Source organism: Mustela erminea, chromosome 7 (assembly GCF_009829155.1).
Source record: "Mustela erminea isolate mMusErm1 chromosome 7, mMusErm1.Pri, whole genome shotgun sequence".
Classification (NCBI taxonomy): domain Eukaryota; kingdom Metazoa; phylum Chordata; class Mammalia; order Carnivora; family Mustelidae; genus Mustela; species Mustela erminea.
The window spans coordinates 38,474,920-38,492,604 of record NC_045620.1 but is presented as its reverse complement, the minus strand read 5'-3'; the positions used below and the strand labels follow the sequence as shown (position 1 = coordinate 38,492,604).

The 17,685-nt window shown below is 37.3% G+C and overlaps 1 protein-coding gene across 9 annotated transcripts in view; it reads left to right on the top strand.

Moving 5' to 3' along the window:
* TASP1 (taspase 1) overlaps positions 1-17,685 on the top strand; it is a 264,514-nt gene that overhangs the window by 153,359 nt on the left and 93,470 nt on the right. For all 9 annotated transcript variants that reach the window (XR_004287596.1, XR_004287593.1, XR_004287595.1 and 6 more), the window contains one exon: positions 2,439-2,549. Coding sequence is in view for 3 of the 9 variants with exons in the window: in XM_032351428.1 (XP_032207319.1) it covers positions 2,439-2,549 (111 nt within the window). In the remaining 6 variants the exon portion in view is untranslated. The remainder of the gene's footprint in view (positions 1-2,438; positions 2,550-17,685) is intronic.

The following is a 17,685-nucleotide window of genomic DNA, read 5'->3' as shown; positions in this document are numbered from 1 at the left end:
TGCCTCCTTATCTAGATGTCTGTTTCCTTTTGCAGATTAGGAAAGTTTTCTGCTGTTATTTCTTGAAATAAATTTTCTGCCCCCCTTCTCTTCCTGCTTCTTCTGGGACTCAGCTATTAATTTATTATATTTGATGGAGTCACTGAGTTCCCTCAGTCTATTCTCAAGTTGCATAATTCTTTCTTTGTTCAGCTTTATTATTTTCCATTATTTGTCTTCCAGATCACTCATTCATTCCTCTGCCTTTTCCAGTCTACTATTCATTGCATCACGCCTATTTACAGTCTTATTTATTGTGTTCTTCATCTCCCATTAATTCTTTTTTAACTCCTTTATCTCTGTTGTGAGGGATAGAATGTCTCCTATTCTTTTCTCAAACCTAGCAAGCATCATGATTGTTGCTTTAAATTCTCCTTCAGGCATGCTCCTTATATCTGTTTCACTTAGGTCTCTGGCTGTGGCTTTATCTTTCTTTTTTTTCATTTGGGATAAATTCCTCCATCTTGGTATTCTGTCTTAAGTTCTTGCCTTCTTTTGTGTGTTAGAAAAGCCTTTTATGTCTCCTGCTCCTGAAAGTAATGGCCTTATGAAGAAGAGGTCATGTAGTGCTCAGGGTCTGACATTTCAGGGAGTGTCTCCCATGTGTGCTGTATACACTGTGCTGTTATGTTTTGGCAGCTCTGTCCTTCAGGTCAGTCATCTGCAGAGGCTCTCCTTTGTTGTGGGCAATATTTGGTTCCTGGCCTGACTGTGGCGAATTTTAACTAGGTGTGCTCTGGTCTGCTTGTGAAATGACCCTGATATCAACTCCACCAGAACAGAGGCCCTGTAGAACTCTCTGTTTGAGACATGTAATGTGGGTAGTGGTTTCTGCTACCTGAGGGCCTGTCCCATGGGGACTGAAGGAAGATTGACTGAGAAGGACAGTACCACCATAGCATAGGTGTGTGGGACTTGGTGTATGCAAGTCAGGCATCCAGTGTCCAGGCTGAGCTGCTTCCCTCAAGATTTTATTTTTTAAGAGATAGGAAGCAGGTCTCATATATCTACTGTTCTCATTTGGGTTAAGAGGATATTTGCATTTTAATTAATGCAACTTATTTTATATATAATAAATATTTCAAGTGGCACTTAGTATTTTTTTTAAAGATTTATTTATTTGAGGGCACCTGGGTGGCTCAGTTGGTTGAGTGACTGCCTTTGGCTCAGGTCATGATCCTGGACTTCCAGGATCGAGTCCCGCATCAGGCTCCCAGCTCCCTGGGGAGTCTGCTTCTCCCTCTGACCTTCTCCTCTCTCATGCTCTCTCTCACTCATTCTCTCTCAAATCAATAAATAAAATCTTTAAAAAAAAAAAAAAAAGATTTATTTATTTGAGAGAGAGAGAGTATGTACATAGTAGGGAGGGGCAGAGGGAGAGGATGTTCAAGCGGGCTTCCCACTGAGTGTGGATCCCAATGTGGGGCTTGCTCTTACAACCCATGAGATTATGACCTGAGCCAAAACCAAGAGTGGCACACTTAACCAACTGACCTGTCCAGATGCCCTACCACTTAGTAGTTTTTTTGAAAACGTTTACCCTTCCAGTGTTAATGAAAGTAGCTTTTTAATTTTAGCTAAGAAAAAAAATCACCTTCTCCAGAAATCTCTTATTTGAACTTATTAACCTATAAGTTAAATTTCTTTTGTCTTTGGCAGGCAGTTTCTACTTTTAACAGATACAAATTGTAATGGAATTCTAGAAAGTGCTTCCCGTCGCCATCATGCCTACCCTTAGTGTGTCTGAATGGTCCCAGTTTACTCCAGGGATTTAAAAATGCATTCTCTCTCTCTCTCTCTCTCTTTTTTTTTTTTTTAAGAATTACAGGGTATTCATGCATGAAGGCTATGTAAGTTACTATTAAAAGGTGAGAAAGCTGCTGTTTTATTAGTCCACTTTGCAGCTGTTGAGGTGTGGTAGACATTTTAGTGAAAAGTAGGTAGATGGAGATCTATATTTCCCCTGGCTGTGTAGATTTCTCCCATGCTTCCAGGTGTGTGGAGTGTCAGAGGCAAAATGGGAGACTAGGACAATTTAAAGATAAATTATAAAACAGAATTTCTGTAGTTACCCAATAATGGAAATGACACAGAACCCTAGGAAATTCCTATGCAGAGAATCTGAATTGCTACATCATGTAAATCATTCCTATAAAAAAGGGGTTTTCTTTTATTTTTCTGTTTCCTTTTGATATTAGACAGTTACTTCTTTCTTTATTTTCTGCTGAGTCTTATTACCAAAATTCTAGATTGCTCATAGAAGTCATTTCATCCATCACTGAATTATTCTCCAAAACAGCTACTTCTTAAGTGGCATTTAAGGGTGTTCTAATGCTAATAAGACAAGGATGTTTAGCACTGCTTTTCCTCAACTATTCTTGGTTTCCTTTTATTTCTAGGATGTGGGGAGCATCTTGTGCGCACCATACTGGCTAGAGAATGTTCACATGCTTTACAAGCTGAAGATGCTCACCAAGCACTGTTGGAGACTATGCAAAACAAGTTTATCAGTAAGTATAACATGAGAATATTATGTTCTTCTCAATATAGATTGATTCACTGAGCTGTAAACCAGTCAGATACTATATTTGTTCCACACGGCCTAGCTCCAGGGCCTAGCATAGACTTAGACCCCCAATTAATATTGGTCATGGGAAGAATTATATGAGATAGCAACTAATACATGAAGTTTGCCATAAAACTAATCTAATACCCAAGTTGGGAGACACTATCTAGGATTAGAATGATATATAGTAGCATAAAATTCTACTAAAACAATTGAATGGACAACATCCTTTGAAAGTTCTTTTATAATACACTTTGACTCTTCTTTTGGTCGGTGATACATTAATGAATCCAGTGCTGCCATGTACAGTTGTATAGGGCTGAGTTGAAATCCTGCCTGGGTTCCATTTGCCAAGCTATGTAACCAGATGTGAAGCTGCATCAGTTTGGAGGAAGGGGTGCCTTTTTCTAAGCTGTAGGAAGATTTTATATAGCCTCTCAGTGATCCTATCCATAACTGTTACATAGGATTAAAACTATTTGACTTAGTCTGCTTTTCCCATCATGTAACATTGAACTTACCACTATGCGAAGAATAATAAAGTTGTGTAAGACAATTAAAGTATAGTTGAAAATAAGTTAGGGTAATAGCCATGAATAAATAGAGAAGCATATTACAGCGTTAATCTGGGAGATTATATCTCTAGTTGGAGAATTAAGACAGGGTATAATGAGATGCTAATTATGTGATGAGGACAATGCAGACAAAAGCGTAGGAAGAAATTGTTTTCAAAAGAATTCTTGGATGGGACCTCTTAGAACCGGTCCCAGAAGGCTCTGGGATAAGTGGTAAAAGAGGGAGAAGAGAGGAGCATAAACACAGTCATGACAGTAGGTTGTGGTATCAGGAGGTCTAGGCACCTATATGACTCTTACCTGGCATGAAGTATTCCTTATGGGCAGTGGGGCTGGTGAGGCCAGGTCACAGAGGTCCTTAAAATCTCAACATAGGAGTTCATATTTGATCTGATAGGAAGGAGAGAACCCTTATATGTTTCTAAGTTGACAAATGGTATTTTGGGGGAGGGTTTATAAAATAGATTTAAGGCTGTACAAGACCACCTCTATAGGAAAGAGACATGAAGGGCTGGGAATGGTCCAAGAGATAGAGAGGAAATGGAGAAAGTGGAAATATTGGTAGACTCAGATTTTGAGACTAGGTGGATATAGCCCTCTGGGTCCAATTAGGAGATAGAAAGTATATGTTGGGGATGCCTAGGTGTCTCAGTTGCTTAAGTGTCTGCCTTCAGCTCAGGTCATGATCCCAGGGTTCTGGGATAGAGTCCTGCATTGGGCTTCTTCTCAGCAGGGAGCCTGCTTATCCCTCTGCCTGCTGCTCCCTCTGTGTGCTCTTTCTATCTCTGACAAATAAATAAAATCTTAAAAAACAAACTATACATTAGGTTAATCAGGGGAAGTTTAACATAAAGAATTGTCAACTATGTGGAAAGAGTACTTGTAAGATATAAAGAAACTTTAGGTAATACTCTAGAGCTGAGAGTGTCCAAGTAAGGACATACTTGGAAGGGGCACAGACCTTGATGAAGAAGGTATGGTTTGGCCACCAGGTAGCAGAGAAGTTCACCAGTTTGGCCAGGCTGGGACTGATCTGGAGTTGCTGCACAGACTGTAGGCTACTCTTGAGTGCAGACAGGGAGCAGAAGATTAGTACATAGCGGCCGGGTGTGCGGTGGGAGCCTGGCAGTGGTGGGGGCAGAAGACACAGAGGACTTTAGAGGGCTTGTAGAGGGACTGACTGCTTCCTGTTTGACTCTCTGGGCCACAGGGGCTACATGCAGGGTGTGTGGGGCCTTGCCAAGGGAGTCCTGTGCAGCTGCAGGGGATGTATTGCCAGGCCCAGACTTAGGCTTCAGAGTCACAGAGTGACTGTGTTCTGGGCCTGTGGCTGGGGCAGACTTCACCAGAGGTCCACACCCAAACCGTCTCTCCTTCCCAGCCCATGCTGGAAATCGCAGGAAAGGTGCCTTTTGTAAGTGTTTATCTTAACTCAGTTTAGTGCCTGACTTCTTGCCTTCATTTTGCTAGTTTCTTCCATGTAAGCCTAATCTCTCTATACATGGCCCTTTACATTTGTTTGCCACTTTTTCTCTCTGCTAGGTGACAGTTATTATTGGGGGGGACCATCTGGTACGTGGTCCCCCCCCTACTGTTGGCTTCTCCTGAAATGGGACTTGTCTTCACCTCCTTATGAGTTATTGGCTCTTACTGCTGTTGAATTCACTATGGTGTCCATGGTCTTGTTATAGCCTATGGTTTCCTTAGTACACACAGCATCCACTAACAATAGATGATAGTGGTAGTAGAATCAGATGGTCTGAAACTTTCTGGAATAATCAGCGAGAATGTCAAGTCCTCATTGCCCAAATATATCAGGCTAGTTTTTATGCTTTACTTCCAGAACATCTTACTGTCCTGAGTGTGGAATTGGAATGGGGAACTTCCCTACCTAGCTTTCTGTGTCTTGAGGCCTCATCTATTCTTGGATCCTCCAGATCCAGCTCAGGCTTTTTTCTTTGTCTCCTTTTTTTCCCCTCTACCCTCACTGGCTTGGAAAAAGGGACAGAAACCTATGCCAGTGATCAGTTCTTTCCTCCTTGGTTTTCCCACCAGTGCCAACGTGTTCAGTGAAACCCTAGCCCCAGTCCTACCTTTAGGGTACACGTAAGGAGCTCTAAACCATTTATTCTGCCCAAATTTAGGATTTATCTACTCAAAACATATTTTATCCCAAAGGTGTCTCTACTTAGAATTGATGAAAATCCACTTAGAAGCTTAAAGGATAAAACATATCAACTAGATAAGCATACAACTGATGAGATCAATGGAAGATTCTGGGGATGGGGATAAGACTGTATTTCATTATTGTTCAGGCCTTTAGTATTATGCCCTATCAGTAAATATTTTTAGGGCAAAGAGAGAAAGAACAACAGACGATGGGTAGGAAAGAACTGGGTATATTTGAAGGAGGAACAGACTGAATAACTGTAGGAAAAGAATTCAATATGAAGAGATTTTGTAGACGTGCTTTCTTACAGTTATTTGAACTGAGGTTATGAAGACATAAGTAATGGTATTAATTATATGCCTGCTAGCAAGAATTGCCTAATAGCAAAATGTGAGCTGAGGAATGAGTTAGAAACAGGCCTTTGAGGTCTGCCTCTCATGATTTTTCAGAAATAGGTTGATTACATTCGTGTTACTATATCCTCAAATATGTCAGAATCAGACTTAGGTACTATTGTTTAGGTCTTTTAACAGTTACCAACTGTTGAATACTATTTTAAAGGAAATCAAATTGTTGGTTCTAATAGCATGTATAATTTATGTAATTTGTTATTAGTTGTCCAGCTATATTAGGTGCATTCCCAGAACATTAGTGGGAAGGAATAGTAAGAGGTGAAAGCAAGATGTCAAACTTCCTGGGAACCTGTGGTAGGTGTGGAATTAAGGCACATGGCAACTTTCTGGAGGACTTTACTGGATCTAAAATCACAGATTCCCAGCTAGTTCTACTTTTCCAGATTTGGGTCCATGCCAAGGAGTTCCTGAACTCCCTTCTATTCTCTGCTGTTTGTCTATGTTCTCCTTCTCTGTAGCTCTTTGAAGCTACTTAAAGAGTTGGACTGCATTATTTCATTTTGCCACTGGGATCCCGTGATTTCATGGTGCATTTGAATCCTGTCTTAAAAATTCCAGAATCATGGATATAAGAAACTTCAGAGCTCACCTGATTGACCCCTGTTTATTTAATATTTGAAGAAACTTAGTTTTGAAGTTTAATGACTTGCCCAATGTCACCCAGTTAGTATGTATTCTTTCTGTAGGATTGTAGTGCCTCCCCCCCCCGTTTTATTTTATTTCTTTTCATTGTTCCAAAATTCATTGTCTGTGTACCACACCCAGTGCTTCATGCAATACATGCCCTCCACAATACCCACCACCAGTCTCACCGAACCTCCCACCCTCCTCCCCTCCGAAACCCTCAGTTTGTTTCTCAGAGTCCATTGTCTCTCATGGTTTGTCTCCCCCTCCTATTTCCCCCCAAGAGGGGGCTACTCTCCTGGGGGTTAGCAAAATTGGGTTCCACTCTGGACTGTGTCTGACTCATTGGATATAGCAAGTTACTTAAGTTTTCTTCCTTCCCTCTTTCTTTCTTTCTTTCTTTCTGTCTGTCTGTCTTTCTTTCTTTCTTTCTTTCTTTCCTTCCTTCCTTCCTTCTATGTTAGACAGTTTCTAAATTCCTTCACCATGCTGAGTTCTATGAATTCTCTACTGTATCCAACCTGAAAATGTGGAATTCTTTTTATTTTTTATTTTTTATTTTTTTTTTAAAGATTTTATTTATTTATTTGTCAGAGAGAGAGAGAGCGAGAGCGAGCACAGGCAGACAGAGTGGCAGGCAGAGTCAGAGGGAGAAGCAGGCTCCCTGCGGAGCAAGGAGCCCGATGTGGGACTCGATCCCAGGACGCTGGGATCATGACCTGAGCCGAAGGCAGCTGCTTAACCAACTGAGCCACCCAGGCGTCCCTGGAATTCTTTTTAATCAGGTGATTTGGAAATGGGATTGGAAAACGAATATTTTCCGGAACCACTTGGGAATTTTCAAGAACCACAGATGATATTTATAAAGTAGCTAGAAGAAATAAATTGAATTTACCAGAGGGCTGGAAAAGGAGCAAGAAGGTTGAGTTCTTTCCTCTTTTAACAGTGATGAAATTAGTTGTTTGTTTTAGGACAGGTCTCTTTGTTCTCAGTTTCCTCGTGTATAAAATGAGGGGCCAGATAGCTCCAAAATTCTATTGGATCCTTGGTTTGTTCACAGGCCAATCTAAACTATTTGTGTGACAGTGTAGTTGGAAATCAAATTGCTCCTTAATTGGCACTATAAATTAAAATTGTTAATGGTGGATCTCAAGTTCCTATTTGAAGTAATTTGGTTGAAATCGTTCTGGTAGTGACTGAGACAAGCTAGCAACCACTTTCTTGGTTTTATGGAAAGACAGCACTATATTCTGATTACTTTCTTTGTTTTTTCTTTAAAAAAAGCATTTGCATAAATAATATGTCTAGAGATTCTCATTGCAATGTGTATATAGAAAGATTTTATATAGTAATCCAGACAGATACCCATTTCCATTTACTCTAAGTCCTGTTGGCTCTTGCCAGAAAGAACCACTGCTGACAATTTGGACTGTGGCTTCATAGTCCATTCTGTTTGTCCATGTACCTCTCACCTCCATCCTCTCTCCCTCTCTCATCATTTTAAACAATTATATAGGAGAGATTTCTAATATATTGTTTTGCAGAATACTTTTCACTTACTTAACATATCTTGGTGCTTTTTTTAAAAAAAGATTTTATTCATGAGAGAGAGAGCATAAGCAGGGGGAGCGGGAGAGGAAGAGGGGGAAATAAGGCTCCTAGCTGAACAGGGAGCCCAGGGCAGGCGCTTGATCCCAGAACCCTGGGATTATAACCTGAGCCAGAGGCAGATGCTAACTGACTGAACTACCCAGCTGCCTCATATCTTGATGCTTTTAATATATAAGTATGTATACGTTTATAGCTGAATAATTCTGTGGTTCCATAATTTATTTGATACTCTACTGGAAAGATTCATGTTTTCTGAATTTTGTTTATATCATTTTCCCATGGGGGAATGTGTGTTTCTCTATACTGAGCATTTTACACAATGCCATTTTCTCTCCTTTTGTAGCATATCAATTTTTAAAGCCGTTTTTTTGGTGGTTGCTCTGCAGTTTACAATATACATTTATAACTAATCTAGGTCTACTTTAAAATAATACTGTATTGCTTCATAGATAGTACAAGTACCACAAATAAAAAATTCCTAATTCCTCCCTCTCATCCCTATAGCATTGCTGTCATTCATTTCAGGCATACATAATCATGTATAAACACACACACACACACACTTAAATACATTGTTGCTTTTATTATTTTGAACAAATTACTGTCTGTTGGATCACTTATAAATAAGAAAAATTAAAGTTTAGAGGTGCCTGTGTGGCTCAGTTGGTTAAATGCTTGCCTCTGGCTCAGCTCATGCCCTTGGGGTTCTAGGATCAAGCCTCACAGCCAGCTCCCTGCTCAGCTGGGAGTCGGCTTCTCACTCTGCCCCTCCCCCTGCTCCCGTATGCTTTCTTTCTCTCTCAAATAAATAAAATAAAATCTTTAAAAAAAAAAAAAAAAAGAAAAGAAAAGAAAAAGAAAAGTTTATTTAACCTTCCCTTATTACCTTTCTAATGTTTTTCCTTTATGTAGAATCATGTTTCTGGCTTGTCAGTTTCCTTCTCTTTTAATATTTCTTGCAAGGCAGGTCTACTGGCAACAAATTCCCTTAATGTTTGTCGGAGAAAGTCTTTATTCCTCCTTTTGAAAGACAATTTTTCAGTCCACACATCCAAGTGTGGTGGAGTTTGTGTGTGTATGTTTTGTTGCTGTTTTTTTCTTTTAACGGTTGATTTATTTCACATCACTCTCCTTTATCCCATGATTTCTGAGAAGTCAGACATAATTCTTGTCTTTGCTCCTATGTGGGTAAGGTGTTTTTTTCCCCTGTAGCTTCTTTTAAGATTTTTATCTTTATCTTTGATTTTCTGTACTTGAATATGATTACCTGGCTATTGTTTTTTGGGACATTTATCTTGCCTCTTCTCTGAGCTTCCTGGATCTGTGATTTGGTGTCTGGTGTTAATTTGGAGAAACTCTCAGTCACTGTTTCAGATATTTCTTCTATTTCTTTCTCTCTTCTTTTGGTATTCTGTTTTGTTTAGGTAATATGTTTTGTAGTTGATCCATAGTTCTTGAATATTCTCTTCTGCTTTTCTTGTCTTTTTTCTTTTTGCTTCTTCAGTTTTAGATGTTTGCATATCCTTAGTGTTTTTGATTTCTAGGATTTCTTTTGTATTCTTTCTTAGACTTTCCATCTCTGTGCTTATATTATCCATTGTTCTTACATCTTGTCTACTTTTTCATTAGAGCCCTTGGCATATGAATCATAGTTCTTTTAAATTCCTTGTCTGATAAAACCCCACAGACTAGGCTCTGGCAAAATAGTTTCTCTTAAGACAATTATCATATGACTTCACTCATATGTGGAACGTAAGCAATAGCACAGATGACTACAGGGGAATCGAGAGAAGTCTGAAGGGGGAGAAATCAGAGAGGGAGATGAATCATGAGAGACTATGGACCTCGGGATATGAACTGGGGGTCTCAGAAGGGAGAGGGGTGAAGGGGGGGTAATAGGGTGATATGCACTGGGTGTTATACATAACTAATGATTCATTGAACAGTACATTAAAAACGAATGATGTACTAAACAGTGGCAAACTGAACATAATAAAAAAAGAAGTTTCTCTTGAGGGCAAGCGTTGTTAGTAAGAACAGAATGCTCTCTTATATTTAAAAATGGTTCCTTTTCTCCTCCTCCTAGAAGCATGAAGGAATTTTTCTCTAATTTTCACTACAGTGAAAACCTGGTGGAGCTCTAGGAGGTAAAACTCACAAAAGTGTCATCCTATTCCTCAACACCTGCGCCCCACCCTCTCAAGAGCTTGTAACTCAGGGACTTGTCCACACTGAGACTCCAGCAGTTCTTCAATTACAGTTCTGGTTTTCCTTCCCTGGCACTAGCTCTGTGGAGGGTTCTGTTCATGGTTTTGTGCTCTGATAAGTTGTGATTCTTTGTATCTGACTGTCTCCAATTTCGGGGGCAGTTATTTACCTTGTGACCTCACTTTTATGATGGATCTAAGAAGAGTTGTTGATTTTTTTCAGTTCAGCTTTTCACTTGTTAGGATAGAATGACAACTTCCAAGATCCTTACATGCTGGACCAGAAACTAGAAGTCACCTTCACACTCTTTTCTAATGGTTATCATCAACTTTTAAAAGATACCCAAAGTTATGGATTAAAAAAATGATTTCTAGTTTTAACTCATCTTTTCTTGATGAGTTAAGCATCAAGAGCTTGAGCATATATGTGGTTGAGCAACTTTTCACATGTAACTTGGCCTTTCGTATTAATCTGTGAATTATCTGCTCATAGATCTTGACCATTTTTCTCTGTATTGTTTGGGTGATTTTTTTTTAATTGGCATTTGACTTTTATTAATAGTAAAATTATCTACAATGAAAGATTGAAAAATGGTGTAGCAGTAACCATCTCTACAGAATCTTAAAATATCCCTGTCTTTTGAGTGGTGATATGTTTGATACCTGTGACCTTCTGCAGCAATAAGGGATTTTTTTAAAAACTAATTTTACACTTATGATTAAATAATTTGTTTTTATATATTTTTCTAGTCAGTGACTTGTTATTTCCTATTTTTTTTTTTGTAATTTGAAGCAAACCCTGAAATTATTCTAAATGCAGGGCTCTTTAAAAATCTATTTTTGATAAATGAGACTTTAATGTGATAGAATGAATAGAGTAAAATTGAAAGACATTTTGAAGATTGAACTGTTTTTGTTTCCACTTGTATTACCATTATGCCAAGATCCAGAGCTTTGGTTTGACTTAATATAGGAAGCATGAAAGAGAATAACCAATTCATGCATTTTTTTAAAAAACCACTGTTTGTATAACATACAAAACCCATAAAAATGGGTACTGTAAAAATAGTGCCTTAATAATACTTCATGCTAACCAGCTGATTATAGACTGAATGCTTAGTTAAGTGGGGAAAAGAAATAAATAGATTTCCTTTTTAGTTGTGCTTTTTAAATGATTACACACACATTTAAAAGCTCTTACAATGATTCAGATGTGACTTTTCCTATTCATGGTTATTTTTGAATGAACTTGGTTTCATGAATTATTCTTTTTTTCCATGCAGACTGTGGCTGTACGTGTGGTATGTGAACTTCAGGGTGGTATTAAAGCTTCTAGCCCAGTTCTCAACAAGTAATGTCACAGTACATTTTTTAGTTAGTTCTGCTCACTACTAAATATAATAGTTGATAAAATGTTATCTGTAAATATCAAATTTCTTCTTCTCTTTGACTTTCTAAGGTATTTGTTTGGTGTTCTTTAGTTTCTTTGACATGATAAGAAACTTAAACTTTATTGACATGATAAGTTTATTTTGAAATGCAAAATGCTATCAACAGTTTTCCATGTTTTGAGTTTTATAGCCCTTTATGTATTTTGGATACTAACCCTTTATCAGATATGTCATTTGCAGGTATCTTCTCCTGTTCTGTAGTTTGCCTTTTAGTTTTGCTGATTGTTTTCTTTGCTAGGCAGAAGCTTTTTATTTTGACATAATCCTAATAGTTCATTTTTGTTTTTGTTTCCTGTGCCTCAGGAGACCTATCTAGAAAAAAGTTGCTATGGCTACCTGAGTTTTCCTTTAGGATTTTTATGGTTTCAGGTCTCACATTTAGGTCTTTAATCCATTTTGAGTTTATTTTTGTGTGTGATGTAAGAAGGTTGTCCAGTCTCTTTTTTTCTTTTGCATGTTGTTTCCTAGTTTTTTCAGCACCTGAGACTCAGAGACTCAGGCTCAGAGACTGTTTCCCATTGGATATTCTTTCCTGTTTTGTTGAAGATTAATTGGCCATATAGTTGTGCATCCATTTCTGGATTTTCTATTCTGTTCCATTTATCTGTGTGTCTATTTTTGTGCTAGTCCCTTACTGTCTTGATCACTGCAGATCTGTGGTATAACTTGATATATAGAATTGTGATGCCTTTGCTTTTCTTTTTCAAGACTACTTTAGCTCTTCAGGGTCTTTTGTGGTTCTATACAAATTTTAGAATTGTTTGTGCTGGTTCTGTGAACAGTGCTGTTGGTATTTTTATAGGGATTGAATTAAATCTCTAGATTGTTATGCGTAGCATAGACATTTTAGGGATACTTGTTCTTTCAATTCATGAGCATGAAATGTCCTTTCATTTCTTTGTGTCATCTTCAGTTTCTTTCATCAATGTTTTATAGTTTTCAGAATACAGTTCTTTCACCTCCTTGCTTAGATTTATTCCTAGGTATCTTATTATTTTTTGTGCCATTGTACATGGGATTGTTTTCTTAATTTCTCTTTCTGTTTCTTTATAACTAATATATAGAAATGCAACAGATTTCTGCACATTGATTTTATATCCTGCGACTGTAATGAATTTGTTTACTAGTTCTAACAGTTTTTTGGTAAAGTCTTCTGTTTTTCTATATATAGTATATGTCATCTGCAAATAGGGAAAGTTTTACCTCTTCCTTACCAATCTGGATACCTTTTATTCCTTCCTCTTGTCTAATTGCTGTGGCTAGAACTTTCAGTACTATGTTGAATAAAAGTGGTGAGAATAGTTGTCTTTGTCTTGTTCCTTATCTTAGGGGAAAAGCTTTCAGTTTTTTACCATTGAACATGATGTTAGCTATGGGTTTCTCATATATGGCCTTTATTATATTCGAGTATGTTCTCTCTAAACCTACTTTATTGAGTTTTTTTTTAAATTATGAATGATGTTGTACTTTGTCAAATGCTTTTTCTGTGTCTATTGAAATGGTCATATGGTTCTTATCCTTTCTCTTGTTGATGTAATGGCATATCACATTGATTTGTGAATTTTGAATCACCCTTGCATCCAGGAATTAATTCCCCTTGATTTTGTTGAACAATTTTTTAAATGTATTGATGGATTTAGTTTGCTCATATTTTGTTGAGGATTTTTATATCTATGTTAATCAGAAATATTGGCTCTTTTTTAGTGGTGTCCTGATATGATTATGGTATCAGGGTAATGCTGGCCTCATAGAATGACTTTGGAAGTTTTCCTTCCTTTTTTAAATTTTTGGAATAGTTTGAAGAGAATAGTATTAACTCTTCTTTAGATGTTTGGTAGAATTTGCCTGGGAAGCCATCTGGTCCTGGACTTCTATTTCTTGGGAGGCTTTTTTTTTTTTTTTTTTTGGTGGTTTATTTATTTATTCATTTATTTAGCGAATTCATTTATTTATTTATTTATTTTGTGAATTGATTAATTAATTATTAATAAAAATGATTTATTAATAAATTTATTTATTTTCACCTAGTACCCCAACCTCCCACCCCCCCCGCCACTTCAAACCCCTCAGATTGTTTTTCGGAGTCCATAGTCTCTCGTGTTTCACCTCCCCTTCCAATTTCTCCCAACTCCATTCTCCTCTCTAACACCCCCTGTCCTCCATGCTATTTGTTATGCTCCACAAATAAGTGAGACCATATGATAATTGACTCTCTCTGCTTGACTTATTTCACTCAACATAATCTCTTCCAGTCCCGTCCATGTTGCTACAAAAGTTGGGTATTCGTCCTTTCTGATGGAGGCATAATATTTGATTACTGATTCAGTTTCTTTGCTGATTATTGGTCTGTTCAAATTTTCTATTTCTTTTTGATTCAGTTTTGGTAGTTTATGTGTTTCTAAGAATTATCCATTTCTTTTAGGTTGTCCAATTTGTTGACTTAGAAGTTTTTGTAATATGTCTTATAATTGTTTATATTTATATGGTGTTGGTTGTTGTTTCTCCTCTCTCATTTTTGATTTTATTTACTTGAGTCCTTCCTCTTTTTTTCTTGATAAGTCTAGTTAGAGGTTTCTCATTTTTTTTAAAAAAATTTATTTATTTTCAGCATAACAGTATCATTATTTTTTCACCACACCCAGTGCTCCATGCAATCCGTGCCCTCTATAATACCCACCACCTGGTACCCCGACCTCCCACCCCCCCCACTTCAAACCCCTCAGATTGTTTTTCAGAGTCCATAATCTCTCATGATTCACCTCCACTTCCAATTTACCCCAACCCCCTTCTCTCTAACTCCCCATGTCCTCCATGCTTTTTGTTATGCTCCACAAATAAGTGAAACCATATGATAGGTTTCTCAATTTTATTGATTTTTTTCAAGAACCAGCTCCCAATTTCATTGATCTCTTTTAGTTTATGTTTCATTTTGTCCTGCTCTAATCTTTATTATTTATTTCTTTCTGCTAGTTTTACATTATATTTATTGTTATTTTTCTACCACATTTATGTGTAAGGTTAGGTTTTTTATTTGAGATTTTTCTTGCTTCTTGCGGTGGCTTCTGTTGCTATAAATGTCCCTCTTAAAACTGCTTTTGTTGTCATTGGGGAGGGTATATGCTTTGGTGAGTGCTGATTCACAGACCTGTACCCCTGGGGATAAAAATACATGTTTATAAAAAATAAAAAAATTATATTAAAAAAAAAACTGCTTTTGTTGTATCCCAAAGGTTTTGGACTGTTGTGTTTTCATTTTCATTTGTTTCCATGTCATCCCCTCCCCCCGTTGACCCATTCATTGATTATTAGCATGTTATTTAACCTCCCATACGGTTGTGGTCTTTCTTGATTTTTTCTTGCGGTTGACTTTTAGTTTCATAAAGTTGTGGTCAGAAAAGATACATGATATGATTTTGATTTGTTGAGGCTTGTTTTGTGGGCTCATACTTGATTTATTCAAGAGGATGTTCCATGTGCACTTGAAGATGGTATATATTCCGTTTTAGGATGAAATGTTCTGAATATATCTGTTAAATTTATCTGTCCTTGTGTGTCATAGTTCTAAGCCATTGTTTCCTTGAGGATTTTCTGTTTAGAAGATTCGTCTCTTGATGTAAGTGGGGTGTGAAAGTATCCTGCTATTATTGTATTATTATCGATTAGTTCTTTTATGTTTGTTATTAACTTTTATGTATTTGGGTGTTTCTGTATTGGGTATATAAATATTTACAATTGTTATATCTTCTTGTTGGATTGTTCCCTTTATTATTATATAGTGTCTTTCTTTGTCTCTTATTACAGTCTCTGTTTTAAAGTCTGTTTTGTCTAGGTATTGCTACTCTGGCTTTCTTTTCATATCCATTTGCATGATAGATGTTTCTGTATCTCCTGACTTTTTTTTTCATTTTTAAAAAAATTTCTTGTCAGTGTTCCATAATTCATTGTTTATGCACCACACCCAGTGTTCCATGCAATATGTGCCCTCCATAATACCCACCACCAGGCTCACTCAACCTCCCACCCTCCTCCCCTCGAAACCCCTCAGTTTGTTTCTCAGAGTCCACAATCTGCAGTTGTCTTTAGGTCTAAAATGAGTCTCTTACAGGCATCACATAGATGATTGTCTTTCTTTAATCCATTCTGTCATCCTGTGTCTTTTGCTTAGAGTATTTAGTCCATTTACATTCAAAATAATTATTGACAGGTAAGCATTCATTGTCATTTTATTATTTTTTTATGGTTTCTTTGAAGATTTTCTCTGATCTTTTCTTATCTTTCTTTCATGATTTGCTGATTTTCTTAGTGATATTTTTAGATTTCTTTCTCCTCAGTCTTTGCATATTTATTTATATTTGCATATTTATATATATTTGCATATATATGTGATATATATATATCTTCTGCATATAGCAGTCTGTGTTAAGTCAGCAGTCGTTTAAGTTTGAACCCATTCTTTACTCTTTTCCTCCTCACATTGTAGTTATATGTTGTTACATTTTACATCCTTTTATTTTGGGAATTCCATGACTGATTTTTTGCAGAAATATTCATTTTTACTGCTTTTGTGTTTCCTACCTTTATATTGTCACTTTTGGTCTCTTCTTTCCACTCAAGGAGTCCCCTTTAATATTTCTTGAAGGGCTGGTTTAGTGGTTGAGTTCCTTTAGTTTTTGTTTGTGGAGGAAACTCCTTATCTCTCCTTCTATTTTTTGAATGATAGCCTTGTGGATAAAGTATTCTTGGCCATGGATTTTCCCATTCAGCACTTTGAATATATCATGCCATGCCTGGCTTGGAAGGTTTCTGCTGAAAAATTTCCTGCTAGCCTTATGGTTTTTTCCCTTTTAAGTTACTTCTTTTTAATTTTTAAATTTTTAATTTGTTTAATTTTCTAAGTTTTTATTTAAATCCAGCTAGGTATATACAGTGCAATGTTAGTTTTAGGTATAGAATTTAGTGATTCATCACTTATGTGCAACATCTGGTGCTTACCACAAGTGCCCTCCTTAATACCCATCACCTATTCAACATTCCACCACCTACCTTCCCTCCAGTAACCATCAGGTTTTTTTTTTCTATAGTTAAGAGTCTGTTTTTTAGTTTGCCTCTCTCTTCCCTACCCTTCCATGTTTATCTGTTTTGTTTCTTAAATGCCACATGAATTAAGTCATATGACATTTGTCTTCCTCTAAATCACTTAATTCACAGCATAATACTCTCTAACTCTATACACATCATTGCAAGTGACAAGATTTTATTCTTTTTTATGGCCGAGTAATACTCCATTTTACATGTATACCACCTTTATCTGTTCGTCAGTCAGTAGACGTTTGGACTCTTTCCATAATTTGCTATTGTTGATTATACTTCTATAAACATTGGGGTGCATGTATTCCTTCAAATCAGTATTTTTGTTTCCTTTGGGTAAATATTTATACCTGTATTAAAAATCAGGGTTTAGATGGCGGTAGAGTAAGAGATTGACCCAAGGCTCATATTATCCTACAAATAAAACTTGATAACTATCCAATCATCCTAAACACATCAGAAACTGACCAGTAGACTGGCAGAACAAATTCTACAACTAAAGGTAGAGAAGAAGCCACACTGAAGAAAGTAGGAAGTGTGGAGAGGCAAGTTTGGGAGAGAAAGGGACTGTGGTCCTGGAGGTGGGGCTGGAGCCATAGTAATGAAGAATGGTGAGAGACAGACTAACACACAGGCGTGCACAAAGGGAAAACAAGTACCCATAGTAATTGCCTTTGAAAGTGAGAAGGAATGAATTTTGTAACATCTGGCAACCAGTGAGGGTGAGGGCCTGGAATTTTAAAGGTCAGAAGGCTTGTCTGGGATAGACTTTGAGAGAGGCAGGCAAACAACCCCATGGATACACAGCATGGAAACAGTGATCTGAGGAGTGCCTGGGGCACACAGTGGGGAAGATATTTGGTCATCTTGGAGCATGTCCCAGAGAGGTAGCATTCACAGAGAGACCCTTCCAAAAGTAAAGGAACTGGCAGGTGCCATTT